Source organism: Fulmarus glacialis, unplaced genomic scaffold, assembly GCF_000690835.1.
Source record: "Fulmarus glacialis isolate BGI_N327 unplaced genomic scaffold, ASM69083v1 scaffold23351, whole genome shotgun sequence".
NCBI classification, from domain to species: Eukaryota; Metazoa; Chordata; class Aves; order Procellariiformes; family Procellariidae; genus Fulmarus; species Fulmarus glacialis.
The window spans coordinates 14,742-28,580 of NW_009192435.1; the positions used below are offsets into that span (position 1 = coordinate 14,742).

At 52.3% G+C, this 13,839-nt stretch overlaps 1 protein-coding gene across 1 annotated transcript in view; it reads left to right on the forward strand.

The window, feature by feature from the left end:
* LRSAM1 (leucine rich repeat and sterile alpha motif containing 1) overlaps positions 1-12,458 on the forward strand; it is a 23,082-nt gene extending 10,624 nt beyond the window's left edge. Inside the window, exons 12-25 of the mRNA XM_009587076.1 lie at positions 584-706; positions 791-930; positions 1,390-1,434; positions 2,473-2,543; positions 3,328-3,427; positions 4,366-4,453; positions 5,183-5,257; positions 6,757-6,837; positions 9,112-9,207; positions 9,803-9,904; positions 10,728-10,856; positions 11,285-11,366; positions 11,683-11,831; positions 12,333-12,458. Coding sequence (XP_009585371.1) covers positions 584-706; positions 791-930; positions 1,390-1,434; positions 2,473-2,543; positions 3,328-3,427; positions 4,366-4,453; positions 5,183-5,257; positions 6,757-6,837; positions 9,112-9,207; positions 9,803-9,904; positions 10,728-10,856; positions 11,285-11,366; positions 11,683-11,831; positions 12,333-12,458 — 1,407 coding nt within the window. The remainder of the gene's footprint in view (positions 1-583; positions 707-790; positions 931-1,389; positions 1,435-2,472; positions 2,544-3,327; positions 3,428-4,365; positions 4,454-5,182; positions 5,258-6,756; positions 6,838-9,111; positions 9,208-9,802; positions 9,905-10,727; positions 10,857-11,284; positions 11,367-11,682; positions 11,832-12,332) is intronic.
* The last annotated feature ends 1,381 nt before the right edge of the window (positions 12,459-13,839 follow it).

A 13,839-nucleotide genomic window follows, 5' to 3' on the forward strand; every position in this document is an offset into this window, starting at 1 on the left:
TAGCATTCCTTGTTTCTGTCCTCCGTTCCCCTCACCTGGCTGCATTTTTAGTTTGCTTTTCTATTTTTTTTTCACTGGTCTTTGTCTCTTCCTCTGTGCAAGGCTCACTTTGAAATAAGCAGAAGCTCCTGTCACGCAGTTCAACTCTCCCCTTGGCTAGAGCTGCTCGTAGCTGGCTGCTGCCTTCAGTCTGTTGTCTTCAGACAGGGAATCCCCTTGCCATCTGGAATTGAACACAACCTTAATTTTGGGCTTCCCTCTGGGTGTTTGTATTGGCTGTTTCAGTTGTATGGGTTGATGCCCATGGACTTCGGCTTCGTGACTTTGAAATGAGTTGTGGGGAGTTTGGAGACTGTCATAAAGAGAGCAGCAGCTTCTGCTTCACAATTTTTGGGTTCCTAAAGAGAGAATATTTCCATCCCCTAGTCAAGCCTCCTGTTTGCCATTTGGCTTGCTTTCTTGTAGTCGAGGGGATTACTGTGCCTCGTTTTACGTTTTTGCCAGAATTTGTTCTTGCTTGGGAAGGAACAGAGCCAGCACTCTACTGATTTCTGGCATTCATCTTTCTTCTTGCTCCTCTCAGGAAAAAAAAATGCAAGAGAAGCTGGAATTTGAGCGGCGCCTGAACATGGGGCAAAGAGAACATGCTCTGCTTGTTCAGCAGATCAACAGTCAGAAGGATGAGATACTGCAGACAGTGAGAGAGGTAGGTCTCCTCTGGGCAGGCCAAAGACACTGCTTTTCCTAAACTGACCACTTTCTCCTTTGGTTCTCTCTTGCTTTGGCCTAGGACCAGATGAGGCTGGAGGAGGGTCTGACGAAGCACCAACGCTATTTGGAGGAGGAGCGCCTGAAGCTGCTGCAGCAGTTGAAGCAAGCGGAGCAAGGCATTGCCAGCCGTATCCAGAAGCTGCTAGAGGACAACCAGAGGTAGGGTCCCAGGGAGTCTTGCAGTGATCCCTGTCCCTCGGGGTCTCGTGTTATTTTGTCCCATTCTGAGCCGTTCATTTTGCCCTTTCTGAGTGTTAGGGAACTGGTCGGGATCGATGTCTGTAGGTGATGCCTTAGCTGTTGAACTGCCAAAGTCCCATTTAAAGGAAGTGGAATTTGACACCTTGAAAAATTGTGTTTCACACATATGTGTGCTGTTGGAGTTTTGCAGTGCTGTGAAAAAAATTTGAATTCCTCATGGAAGGTGCATATTTGAAGTATTTGAAGGTACCACTGCCTAGATCTGCTGGATCTCCTGCTGGGCTGTGCTGACGCAAGGTTACCAGCCTGCTTAAAGCCGCTCTTCTGTGCATGAGAAGCAAAGTCGTTTTCTGCCCTCTGGGGGAGTAGGATGTCCTGCTCAGCTTGATGAAAACCTCTTGTTTTATCTTTTTTTAGGCAAAACCAAAGTTCAGACATTCTGAAATCCTTGGAGAATGAGAGGTGAGTCTCCTTGAAATAAGCTCTTCTGGAAAAGGGGCAAGAAGCTGGGAAGAGGGCTGGGACCTTCCTTTCAGAGCCACCAGTCCGAATCCACCTTAAGTCAGGGGAGGTTCATCTCATACCTGCAGCTGGTTCTGGTCACTGTTGGAGGCAAGACACTGGACTAGATGTGCCTGGTCTTACCCAGTCTGGCAAACCCAATGGGATGGTGATTTTACCTCTTTTTCATCTCAGAATGGTCCTAGCTAAGGAGTTGGGGAACAAAACCCTGTATTCCACTGTCAAGGACCAACAGAAATCCTACATCTGTTGGAAAGCCAGGCATTTATGAAGATGGTCCAGTAATGTGTGCAGGCTGGGAGGAATATGTTGAAAGCAATGCTGCCATTCAGCCAACACTCTGAGCTAGCTTTGCCACCAAAAGTAGTTGTCCCCAACTCTCCCCTGCCGATATGCTGCCTCCTCCCTTCAGTCAACTCTTTGTGCTGTGGCGCAGTAAACTGGATGGGGACACTGACCTGGCTGAAAATATTCCCCTTGTATGGTCAGATAGTTTTGCAGCCAAACCAGTTCCTGATCTGTTAAGTGGCGTTGTATGTGTTTATGCTGGGACAAGGACAGGGGAGGTGGGAATGGAGGCCAGGCTGCTGCTTTCAGTGGCACTGCTCACTTAGGTCAGCTTTAAAGTGCTTGTCAAGCCTCAAGAGAAAGAAAAGCAAAAAAAGGGACTGGCACCGTGTTTGGTGAGAGTGTATGCACGTTGCATAGGTGTTCTGTTTCTCAGAAAGATCAGCTTTCCAGTCTAAGAAGCAGTTGTCCCCATGGTTTTGAGCAAAATTTATGTTGTCTCCCATAGACTTAGAGGTTCCTTACCAAGAAATCACTGAGACTTTTGTGTCTCTGATAAGCACATGGCTTTCCTGAGCAGGTGGCAGGGTGAATCTGCCCAGCCTTTATGTTCTGAGCTGGGTGGGTAGAGGAGAAGCGAGATAGTGCTTGTTTGAAGGAGTGGCTGAATTGTTCTTGTTTCTTTGGCAGAATAAGGATGGAACAGCTGATGGCAATAACGCAGGAGGAGTCGGAGCATCTACGCAAAAGGGAAGTGGCCTGTAAGTCCAGACAACTCTTCGAGGTGGTAAGGTGCAAGAAAGACCTGGTTCCTCTGGAAATGCACTGGATAGGTGACAACCACGTTGGAGATGCTCTGTCACACATGCATTCTTGCTGTGTTGCTTGATGCAGTGGGGCAGAGCTACAGGGCGTAGCATTGCACGTGTACCATAGCTGACCCACTGCTTCCACCTGCAGCTCGCTGCCAGTTCTCCTTGAGGTGCAAGCTATGCTCCCTGTGTAGCTACAGCATGTCACACAAGGAGTTTGCGAGACTGGATGTAAGCACACGAAGTGCCTCATATTTCAGAGGTACCAAACAGATGTTAACTGATCAGGTTCGTGAGGCGGGAGGCGTATGGTAAACAAGAATGATGCTAGGGAGCCTTTTCTGCTCACGATGACCATGAACAGATCTGCTGGGGTTGCAAGGGAAATGATGTGTGCATTGTCACCCCAAAGACACTGGGTTACTCGCAGTGGGACAGGTAGAGCTGCAGCCCATCTGAGGGTCGGTAGGCAGTGACTGGGCTCCTCCGAGCGCTGAAGAGACGCAAGCACAGGCAGAGTGGAGTTTGCTCAGCTAATTTCCCAATAAATAGCTATGATTCTTGCAGCTGAATGAGCCTGCTCTGAAATGAATGAAATGGAAAAAAGCAAGAACAGGTTGGAAATGAGAGAGAAGGCACTGTTAATAGCAAGTGATTGTAGCAGCAGTGGTAGATGAGCGCCTGTTCTAGACACCTGCTTCTGACGCAGACTGACAGCACTTCTGTCTCCTAGCTGCCATGCAACAAATGCTGGCCGAGAGCTACAAGAACAAGCTCATCCAAATGACCTACGAGTCTCGTCGGCAAGACCTTGTCAACCAGGCCTGCTCCAGGTACAGTGGGAGACGTCTGGGGCTAGAGGTACTGTTGTAAAGTCCCTTTCTTTCCAGCAGTCCCCCGTGTAATTCCCATATATACACCCAGGAACTCCTGCAGCCACTGGAATGCAGCAGGACAGCTGTGTAAGAGCAGGTGACAATGCAATTTAAAGAAACTGTCAAACTTAATTAAATGAGCCACCTTCTAACCACAAGAATATGCATGTTAATCATACTTTAGATGAGCTATCACTTTTTTACACTGTTTATTTTACTTTATACATTCTGCTAAATATGGAGGATGAAATTAGACTGGTGGTCTTCCTGTTTTGTTAGCCGGTTCAGTGTCAAATTCTAGCACAGAACTCCTTTTCTCACTTCCCAGGGTTATCTCAAGGATGCTGTTTGTATATACGTAGGACTTGTTGCATTGTTATAGGTACAGAGAGCATTCTGGCTCACTCTATTTACAAGAAGGTGAGAAATTTCGATTTGGCAGTGTCTGGCACTGAACAGAAACAACCTTGTGTGCCTGTGACCTGCCCAACAGACGGCAGTGGGCAGGCACGGTCGGGCCTGCAAGTGCAGGTGATATTTGGCCACATTGTCTGGATCTCCTTCATCAGCACACCCTTTCCAGTGCAGAATACCAACGTGCAAATTCATCACCTCAGCAGCTTGCTCGGGCGGCAGCAGCCCCTATTTGGACTTCAAGCTGTTGCACATGCAGGCAGCGGTGCTTCTGCTCTGGCTTGGTCTGTGGTGCAGGTTTGGTTTGGTTGTAGGGAAGGAGGTTTTAAATCTGCCTTCAGCTGTGCAGTGCCATGGCTCTTCACCCTTGTTCAGTAACAAATTTCTCCATTCCTGGATTCCCTGTTGCCTGCTTTTCCTCTTGTTTGCATCAAGAGTCTCAGATCCAGCAGTAACTCCATGGCAAATCCATCTTCTTGCAGCCTAGCTGAGATGGATCAGAAGTTCCAGCAAATCCTGGCTTGGCAACAGCTGGATCAGAGCAAAGCTGTTAGTCAGATCTTGCAGCAGGTAGGCAAGGGAGCAAACTGCTTGCGGGGGGGATCAAGGGAAAGCAACTGCACGTGAAAGCAGGATCGAGAGCAGAGCACAGGAGCAACGGTGGCTGGGCTGGGCTGCGTGCAAAAGTTGTTTTATTTAACACCGCGTGCTAAACTTTGAGAATCTCTGGTATTCTAACAAACTGACTTAGGTGGTTGAACGCAAAATGTATTTTTTAACTAGACAGAAAATTTTCAGAAAAGACAGCAGCACAGACCATGGAAAGCAAAACTGGTCTGATGATTAATAGAGAGGATTTTGAGACAGAAGTCCTGTCTTTTTGGCAGGCTTCCTGGGTGACTTGGGGCAAGCTGCCTACAGGAAGCATTTTCAAAGCCTCTGCTCCTTTTTAATACCTCATTTTGAACCTGAGACCTCTGCAACTCATTTTTCAGAAGTGCTGGGCAGCCATGTCCTATGGCACAGCCTGGGTGCTGCTGAAAATGAGAGGTGGGGTTCATACAGAGCATTCAAAATGTGTGTTTGAAGAACATGAATATAACTTCTGTGTCTGTCTGTAAAGTGGGTTTTACCTTTTGGGACTGTGGGATCTAAGTCATGATGTAATCAGGACACTGTTGCCCAGAGTGAGCACTGCTCAGGTGCTTGTACATGAGTCACTGCAAGGTAACAGGGTTTCTTAGCCCATTTGCAGCTGCATCAGCAACCTCACTAAGCAGGATTTTGCCTGTCCCTTAGATTGAGATGCAGAAAGCTGCCTTTGAAGCTCTCCAAGTGAAGAAGGATCTTATGCACAGGCAGATCAGGAACCAGGTGAGTCAGCAACAGAAGAAAGAGCAACCAGCTACTCAGCTCATACCGTCATTTGATGAGACACTTCTGAGGAAGATCAAAGCACTATGAGCATAGAGCAGGGTCTTGTATTGCTCTTACAAGAAGAGCTCTTGTGTTGCTAAGAGCTCTGTAACAAAGCGTTGGGCAGTGTTGGTTAAAGTACAGTCTCCCAGCTCCATAGGAGGGAGTGTCAATGCAGGTTTTAGATTCACAGTAGTGGTGGAATGGCCATTGCTTCAGTCATCTCAGCACTGATGCGGATGAAGTGCTGGAGAGTGGTCACTAGAGGACAGACCTGCATTGGCTCTGTGGGGGTGATCTGCAACTACAATTTCCTTCAGGTTGTGTACTCAGCAGGGCTGCTGTTTCCACATGAGTCCACTGCATCTCCATCCAGCACATCAGAACTGCACCTTGAGCCATAAGTTCACCTTTTCTTTCCCATTCTCAGCCTGCCTTTCTGAGCTCCATTCTGCAGAAGGTGCAATGCAATAGTCGGGGGGAAGAACAAGAGCTGGTGGAGAAAATAGCAGTGGTTGATGCACGAAGATGGGTGGCTGGTTTCTGACACAGTGCTCCAGAATCTTCCCTATCCTGATATGACACTAGCAGAAAAGTCTGGAGTTGGTGGATAAGCTTAAGAGCTTGGATATATTGAGTCACTCAGTGACCAATCTCTGCTAGAAGCCAATGGATTGTGCATGGACAGTCCAGGAGATGAGCCTAACAACTCTCCATTGCTTGAGTTCATCAATAAGAACCCTGCAGTTTGCTTGCACTTGCTCTTGAAACAAAGGGAGTTTGTTCCTTGATACCATGGCTGGACCTTTTACTATTGAAATCCAGCATCCTGCGCAGGCAGTGAACGGGCAGGAGCCGTGGGTACCGCCTGCTGCAGAGCCCTGGTGTCGGCAGGAATTTTGTGGTCGGTGGCACACATTAAGCAGCGTGGCCTGGGGATGGTAGATGGCCTGGCAGATAGGTGAGCTGGGCTCTCATCTTGGCTTTGCTGTGGGATCTTGGGCAACTCATTTCACCTCTCTGTGTCTCAGTTGCCCCACTGGGAAGAGCATGTATCGTTACGGGATTTGCAGCATCTAGAAACCAGGACCCTGCCCCAGTTAATCTGCAGTTTGAGCAGTGGTGCTAGGAGGACTTTGACAATCAGTTGCTGCCTTCCAGAGTGGCTGCAAAAGGTTTGGCTGAACAAACTGATTGCAGTGTTCTTCTAGACTTGAACAGAAGGTGTTTAGAGTAGAGAGACAGTTAGAGAGCAGGGGATACAGATCCTCACGCAAAAGACGAAGAGCGACCCTAAGAGCACGCATCGCAGAAGGGCATTAGCAGGGCAAATGCCCAAACTTCTGGGCAGCTCTGCAGAGCCATCCCTCCCAGGGCAGCAGTTAGACCTCATTTTAAAAGAGCATAAATTAAAGTCATTTCAAATGTCAGTAAAAAATGTTTCATCTTCTGTTTAGATTAAATTAATAGAAACAGAGTTATTGCAGTTGACACAGCTGGAGTTAAAGAGGCAAGAACTGGACACAGAGACGCTGCAGGTATGTAGGGCTCTGGGGCTGCCCCACCACCCTCTCTCTGCTCTGGGATCGCAAAAGCTCCACTTGCTTCTTTTGCTCCTTGCAGTTTCCAGGTGGTTTTATGCTTAGTCAGAAGGGTATTTACCCACAGGACACCACAAAACCCTCTTTGTCATGGTAATGTGGGGACATTGCTGCTGCTCCTAAACATCTCGATGCATTTTCAGGGGAGAGACAAACGAGCCCGCCCTGATAGCAATGGGGCAGTTCCAGGTTTGCTGGGTGGGGAAGGATTTTGCGATCCAAGTGTTGGCTATCCCAGAAACACCTGCCTGCCGCGCATCGCATGTTTTCTTACATTGTTGTGTTGTGTTTTGTTTTTAAATACCTGCCAGTGATGGCTGTCAGACCTCCCCCTTCATTTCTAAGCCTCGTCTCCCAGGCTGCTCTGCCCCACCATCTCACCATTCGATGGGCTGACTTCATCAGCAGTCACACATTGAGGAATATCAAGTTTGGCTTAAGCAGCTTGGCTTTAAATTTTGTTATTACGCCTTTGCATCCGTTGTTTTCTGGTGTGCGCTATTTGCCAGGTTAGGTCACTTGTTTCGTCAGCCCAAAATCGGTAGCAAGCACCATATACTTTCCAAGAGTAGTGCACCCAAGCAGGCTGGTAAGCGCTGACTTAAGACAGGATTGTCTCTAAGCCCTGTGCTGGACACCTTGAAGTTTAAGATTTGGGTTATGCTACCTTAGCTCATGCAGCTCCTCCGTATAATGCTGCAGTGTTGGAGGCCTGATGGTGGGGGATTGCCCAAAGTTCATGCAAGGAAGACCAAGGAACCCCAGGCAGATGTAGTTCAAATGACACAGGACTTGGGTGATTCCTGTTAGGTGACCACAGGAGTTCCAGAGGAATGCAGAAAATGAGGCTCTGCCCTAAATATCCATCTGCAGCCCAGCAGGCAGCACAGTTTGCAACTTCAGCCCTAGGAAACAAGGTGTAAGACAGCTTCATCTCTCTGGATACCTCCTGGCTGTTTGGCAGGCTACAGCCCAAAGGTTCCCTGCTGTGATTGAACCCCCAGTGCACGGGCAGTGCCCACAAAGTGCTTTGGCAGAAGCTTTTCTGCAATCATGCTTGATACCTCCCGTGCAGCAGACAGTCGCTTCCTCCCCCAATATACAGGTGCTTTAGTAATGAACTCGGTAAATCGGGAAAAGTGGGAAGAACCTAAAATACCCTGACAAAGGGAGGTGTTTGCACAGGTCTCTTGCAAGGTCAGTTTGGGAGAGAGCAATCCCAATGGGGTGTCCACAGTGCGGGTGGGCAGGAGAGCTCATCTCAGGGTTAGCTGAAGCTGCCTGGGTTTCTCATCTGGAGCAGCTCCCACGTGTCGTTAGTTGTCCCTCTGACCTCTGTGGAGGTCCTGATGCAGAAGAGCTTTCCTGCCTCCACCGGGGCAAAGCATCTCTGATCTGCTAATGGTGGGTTTTGCCTGTGAGAGGCAGGCGTTCCTGTCACCTGCTTAAACAGAGGACCTTGTCCCTCTGTAGGGTCCAGATGTGAATCAGTGAAGGTTTCCCCACCTTCTTTAGGAGGTCAGCCCTTTAACGACATGTTGTCCCTTTGTCCATGGACATCTGAAGTCCTTGTGGCTGATGACTACTGGCCTCTGCTCGGTTAATGATCCTCCCAGCAAGTATGAGCTAGCTGGGACTGAACCATGCAGAGATGCCACATGGTCTGATGTTCCTGAGACAATTAACCTCTCCTCATTTCCCAGCGGTGTGGCTGCAGTGGTGACTTACCTTGCCCTGGTACCCAGTGGCGCTTGGTGCGAGACCCCGATGAAAGCAAGCTTCCCAAAGGTGTGGGGAGGTTGCTACCTCACCTGTCCTGCATACCTGCAGGCTTCTAGACCTACTTTCAGGTGGTCTTTCTCAGTTAAGGAGGGGGACCGTGAACACTTATAATGCCATTGCCTGAACTTCTGATGGAGTCGTGAAGAGCTGCTGCAGGCCAGCGCGGTCTGGGGCTGCCCGGGGTGTGCTGGGGGATAATGGTCAGTGCAGGACTGAAAGAAATGGGTGCAGCTTGGGTTTGCCATGCCAGCTGCTAGGAGAGGATTCAGGCTGTCTGCTCAGCTGGGCTGAGGGCCCATGGAGCACAGGGCGTCCACATCTGCTGGAACTGTTTTGGGTATGGTAAGTGCTTTGCTGGAAATCGGGGCAGGGTGATTGCTTGCACCTATACGGTACGGAGATGTGGATGCCAGAGTCCTTCTGTTGCAGGGGGTGATCACAGAGCAACGCCAAGCACTCGGCTACCTGCTGCAGCAGCTGCTCAAAGAAAAGAAGCAAAGGGAAGAAGAACTGCGACAAATACTGGTAACGAAGTCCCCTAATTAGGTGCTGTAGATGAGGAAGCGCACGGGCTGGCTGCATGGAGGGAGTCCATAGGTCAGCACAGGAATAAAGGGGAGCAGAGGAGGGCTCTGAGGGGTTGTGTCCAGATCCAGAGACTAATTTAACTTCAGAAAGTGCTAATGTAAGCTCTTGGGGGCACAGTTAGTGCCACTCCCTGGTGCAGCATGAGGCACTATCATCATCATCAATCTCTCCCATCAGGAAAGGGAGTTGTAGGGGGAGATGAGCACAATCCCACAAGGGCCCTGTGTGTGGTCTTGTAATCCTGAAGACCTCCAGACTCTCCTGAGCTTCAGGAGACCAGGCTCCAGTGTCTGGGGCAAAGTGAGCGGAGGGGATGCACAACCCTAGACTGGCTGTGGGGGGTCAAAGTGGGAGCAGCCTGCAGAGGGCCAGAAATGCCCACCTTGCCATAGCTGTGCCCATCGCAGTGCTCTGAATGGCCCTGCACAGCCCAGGCTGTTGGTTTCCCCTCCTACACGTCCAACTCAAGCTTTTCTAAATACTGCTTGTCAATGTTATCTCGGGCTGTTGAATGAATGAGTTTGTTTTTCAGCTGGAAATGGAGGCAAAGAGCGAAACCAAACAGGAGAACTACTGGCTGATCCAGTACCAGCGCCTGCTGAAACAGAAGCACATATCCCTTAAACTCACGGGCGCTCCTGCAGTTAATGCTTTCACTGTAGCTGTGCTCTGCTCTGCAGAGCGTGGGGGGAACGAAGGCAGCCTTGCCTGGACCCACAGGTTCAGCTAAGGCAGGGGGCAGGGCACAGACCCCTCGCACAGGCTGAGAAGCTAGGGGAGACCCCGGGCTGCCCTGCATTTAGCCATCGTGCTCGGAGCGGGGCTGCCCAGCAGCCCCCTCTCATTCCTGTACATTGGAGGTTATGGGGCTGCCCATGTCTGCAAGGAGCCAACACCTCAGCTGTCTGCAGCGGGAGCTGCCATCCCACCGTCAAACTGCTTGCCAGGAGCAGGGGACTCTGAGTACCTTCCAGGCAGGGCTTTTTGTTCCAGTTGAACACCCAAACAGCTCTGCTTGGCTCCCCAAATTCCCATGCAAGTCCGTCAATGCAGCAAATCCTGTCCATTCCTGCCCTAACGTATTGAGCCAGGGACTTTGTGCTGTTAAAACACCCATGGGGCTGGCCACAGAGAGATGGATCTGAGCTCTGCCTGTGCTGCATATTGGCTTGAGTTTGCAAAGCAGGTACTGTTGCAGACACTGACTGCCATTGGTTATGTTTCATTCTTCCCAAAATACAGCGTTTTGAATTGTGCTCATAAAACGCCTAGGGCCAGAGCTCCTCCGGCTGTTGGGCTTTTGAGCTTTAGTGTCTCTGGGGATGCAAAATGCTTCGAGCAGGACAGAGGGCAGGAATGAGCGCACTGCCTGCCCTTGCTGCCAGCCTTGCTGCTGCCTGTCCCCGTGCCTTTTCTTGAGAGCGAAGTCTGGGAGCTTGCCTTGTGTTTTCCAGGAGGAGGGCTTGGAGCAGCAGCTGGTGAACCTTTTAATCGAGCTGTCGGCTGAACAGTACGTGCCAGTCTTTGCACACCATCGAATATCCTTGCAAGCGCTTAGCACCATGACTGCCAGTGACCTGGAAAAGGTACGAGACAGCAGATACACAGTGCAGGACAACACCAACTGAACCTGCCCTTGCTCCGAGCCCGGCTGTGCTCGTGGCTATGCCCTTGGCAGGTCTGGCAGGAGGGAGTGTTGGTGCTCCTGGTGTGTCACCTCCCAGTGAGGAGAGGTGCCAGTGCTGCTCTGTGCCCCGTCCCAGCGAGCGACAGCTCTCCCAGAGCACTTGCAGGGTGAGCTGTAGCTTGGCTCTGTCTTTCAACATCCTTCAGATGCTCTTTGTAGTAGAAATGGCACCAGGGAATTCCCTTATCTGCCTTTGATGCCTGATGGAGGTGCTTCCCTTGGCATGGCTGGGACTTGCCAGCGAGGCCCAAGAGTTTGCAGTGTCCCCTTTGGGACGTAAGTCTCCTTTCGCCTCCAAGAGCTAACAGCCCTCCTCTTGCACCGCAGATCGGCGTGATGGAGGCAGGTCTGCAGCGTGCCATCCTCAAGCGAACTCAGGAGATCCTGGCTGTGGCCAAGACAATCCCAGGTACCACCAATTCTTTTCTGCCTGGTCTTTGACACGTTGTACACTCACAGCAAGTACCTGAACCTTGAATGGGGGGATCTGCAGGGCCAGATGCCACCCTTTGGGGAGCGGAGCCATGCGAGGCTGGTGTGCGAGTAGGAGAGGCAGGGCAGGGAGTGCTGGCAGAGCTTGCGCTGCACTGTCAAGCTGGTCCCATCCACTTTCCTATTTATCAGAGCCCCGAGCTCCCATCTGCCTGCAGCCATCCTCATGCATGCCGGGTGGGTGGGAGATGGGCAGCTCTCCTGGTGCTCAGACCTCCTGCTTGTGGTTGCAGAGCTGCTGAGGACGGTGGACAATGAGGTCCCTGCAGCCCCAGCACCCAGCGCTCCCTTCGAGGAGCCTATGAGCCCTGTGGTCCCGATGGCTCCGCCACTGCAGTGGAATGAGAAGAAGTCGGAGTGCGTTGTCTGCATGGAGCAGGAGGTGAGACCGCGGCACACGCGTGATGCTGGAGCAGGGGGTGGAGTGGGGGCAGCATCCGGCACATCCCCCTGTATCTGTGTCCCCAGCCTGGCCCTGGGCAATGCCTGGATGCTCATCCTTCAGCTCCCGAGGCTTAGGCATTGCAGTGGGGAGGGAGGCAGGACAGGGCTCCTTGCAGGCTTGGGAAGGAGCTTGCTGAACTCCTGCGCCGGTCTGTCTGCACAGCAGCTGCGGGAAGTGTTCGCGGGGCTGCTCGGTCCAGCCCTGACCCGTGTCCTTCCCTCAGGCCCATTGCACTCGCGCTCTGCTCAGCCCAGACCCTTGTGCACGCACAGCACTGGGCTGTGCTCGGGGATGGAGATCGGGGTGCGGGGCTCTGCCTCCCACGCTGTGACACCCTTGGGTGATCCCCATCTCCTCCAGCCCCATTTCCTGGGTGCTGGGATGGGTGTTATGGAACAGCAACATTCTCTGTGTCCTCTCCTTTGTCTCTTCCTGCAGACCCAGATGATTTTCCTGCCCTGTGGCCATGTCTGCTGCTGCCAGACCTGCTGTGAGCGGCTGCACACTTGTCCCCTGTGCCGCAAGGACATCACACAGTGCATCCGCATCTTCCACAGCGGCTAGGCAGGGTGGAGGAAGGTGAGGCTGCCCGGCTCTGCCTCCGTCACCCCTTCCTGGGGCAATGTCCCCCTTCTACTCCATGTCAGTATTAAACAGACACTCGCACAGCATGACCAGCACTGCCCTCCCCATGCACGGCCCCGGGCTGGCTGCTGGCTGCACCCAGGAGTCTCAGCACCCTCCACGTTCTCCGATGGCTTCTCAGCCTCTGCCTTGGATTCCCTCTTTATCTGCATCCCCTCCTCCTGCCTGCCTGCCCAGCATCCTCTTGCCTGGAAGCACTGGGTGATGGAACTGGGGGCACCTGTGGCCCCTCCTCTCTGGCGAGTGTATTTGCCTTAAGAAATGCCCCTCGCTCAGCAGGGACACAGTCAGTGCCATCTCTGAAGCCACCGTGACCTTGCAGCTCCACTGCCGTGGCTGGGCACTGCTGTGCTCCTGCACCAAGCGCTGTTGCCTGGAGGTGGGTGAATCTCGTGGGAGGACTTGGCCCGGGGCATGCGATGCTCTGGGGTGCTGACAGTGCCTTGCACCTATGTCATGCCAAAGGTCTGGGGTTTCTGCTCTGGAGACCCAGGGGAGCGTGTCTGGGGCACTGGTGGGCTGCAGCCCTGGGCAGCGGGTGCCAGGGCAGAGCGAGGAGCTCCCCGACCCCTAATTTGTCCTCCTGTTGTAGGGGAGACTCTGCAACAGCCCCAGATCCAGGACTTAAGGGACCTGCTCTGGCCGGAGGAGCACAGTGGGATCCCTTATCCAAAAACACGTGTTGGGAGCAGAAAGCGTTGCTGCCACTCGACAGCCAGCACAAGTGGGTGGGCTGGGGCTGTGCCCGGCGCAGCTCTGCATGGCTCCGTGCATTGGCATGCGGGTAGTTCTCCATTGTCATTAATAAGTAACGATCCCAGTCACTATTCTGTCTCTTGACCTTGAAGTATAAAATGCAGAGCTAAGCCTGGTCCCACCGCAGCCCTTCCCCCAGGAGAAGCTATTGAAAAGCAGCTGGTTTCTGCTGGTGATTGTTTGCTGCCTTTTTGCTTCTGGAAGGGGGAGGATGCTTGAAAGCCGGGGACTGCAGAGCAGTAGCAGAACCGCCACGTTCCCGGCTGTCCCGACGTCACCTCCTCCTCTCCCACACCAAACCGGGAACAACTTGAGGATCTTGGACTTCTCCGAGGGCATTGCTCGCTGCAGAGCAGCCCTGGGCACTTCCAGGCAGGGCCAGACCTCGGCCCCTCTGCTGGGGCCACCTCACGTGTGCTGTGCCCGTGCAGAGCGTCCCTGGGGGAGGTGGCCGGGTGGCTGGTGCGCAGCGCTGTGTGCCACCAGAAACCCTGGGGGACCTGCCGCAGCGGCAGAGCCCGGCCGGGTCAGCGTGGACCCGGCT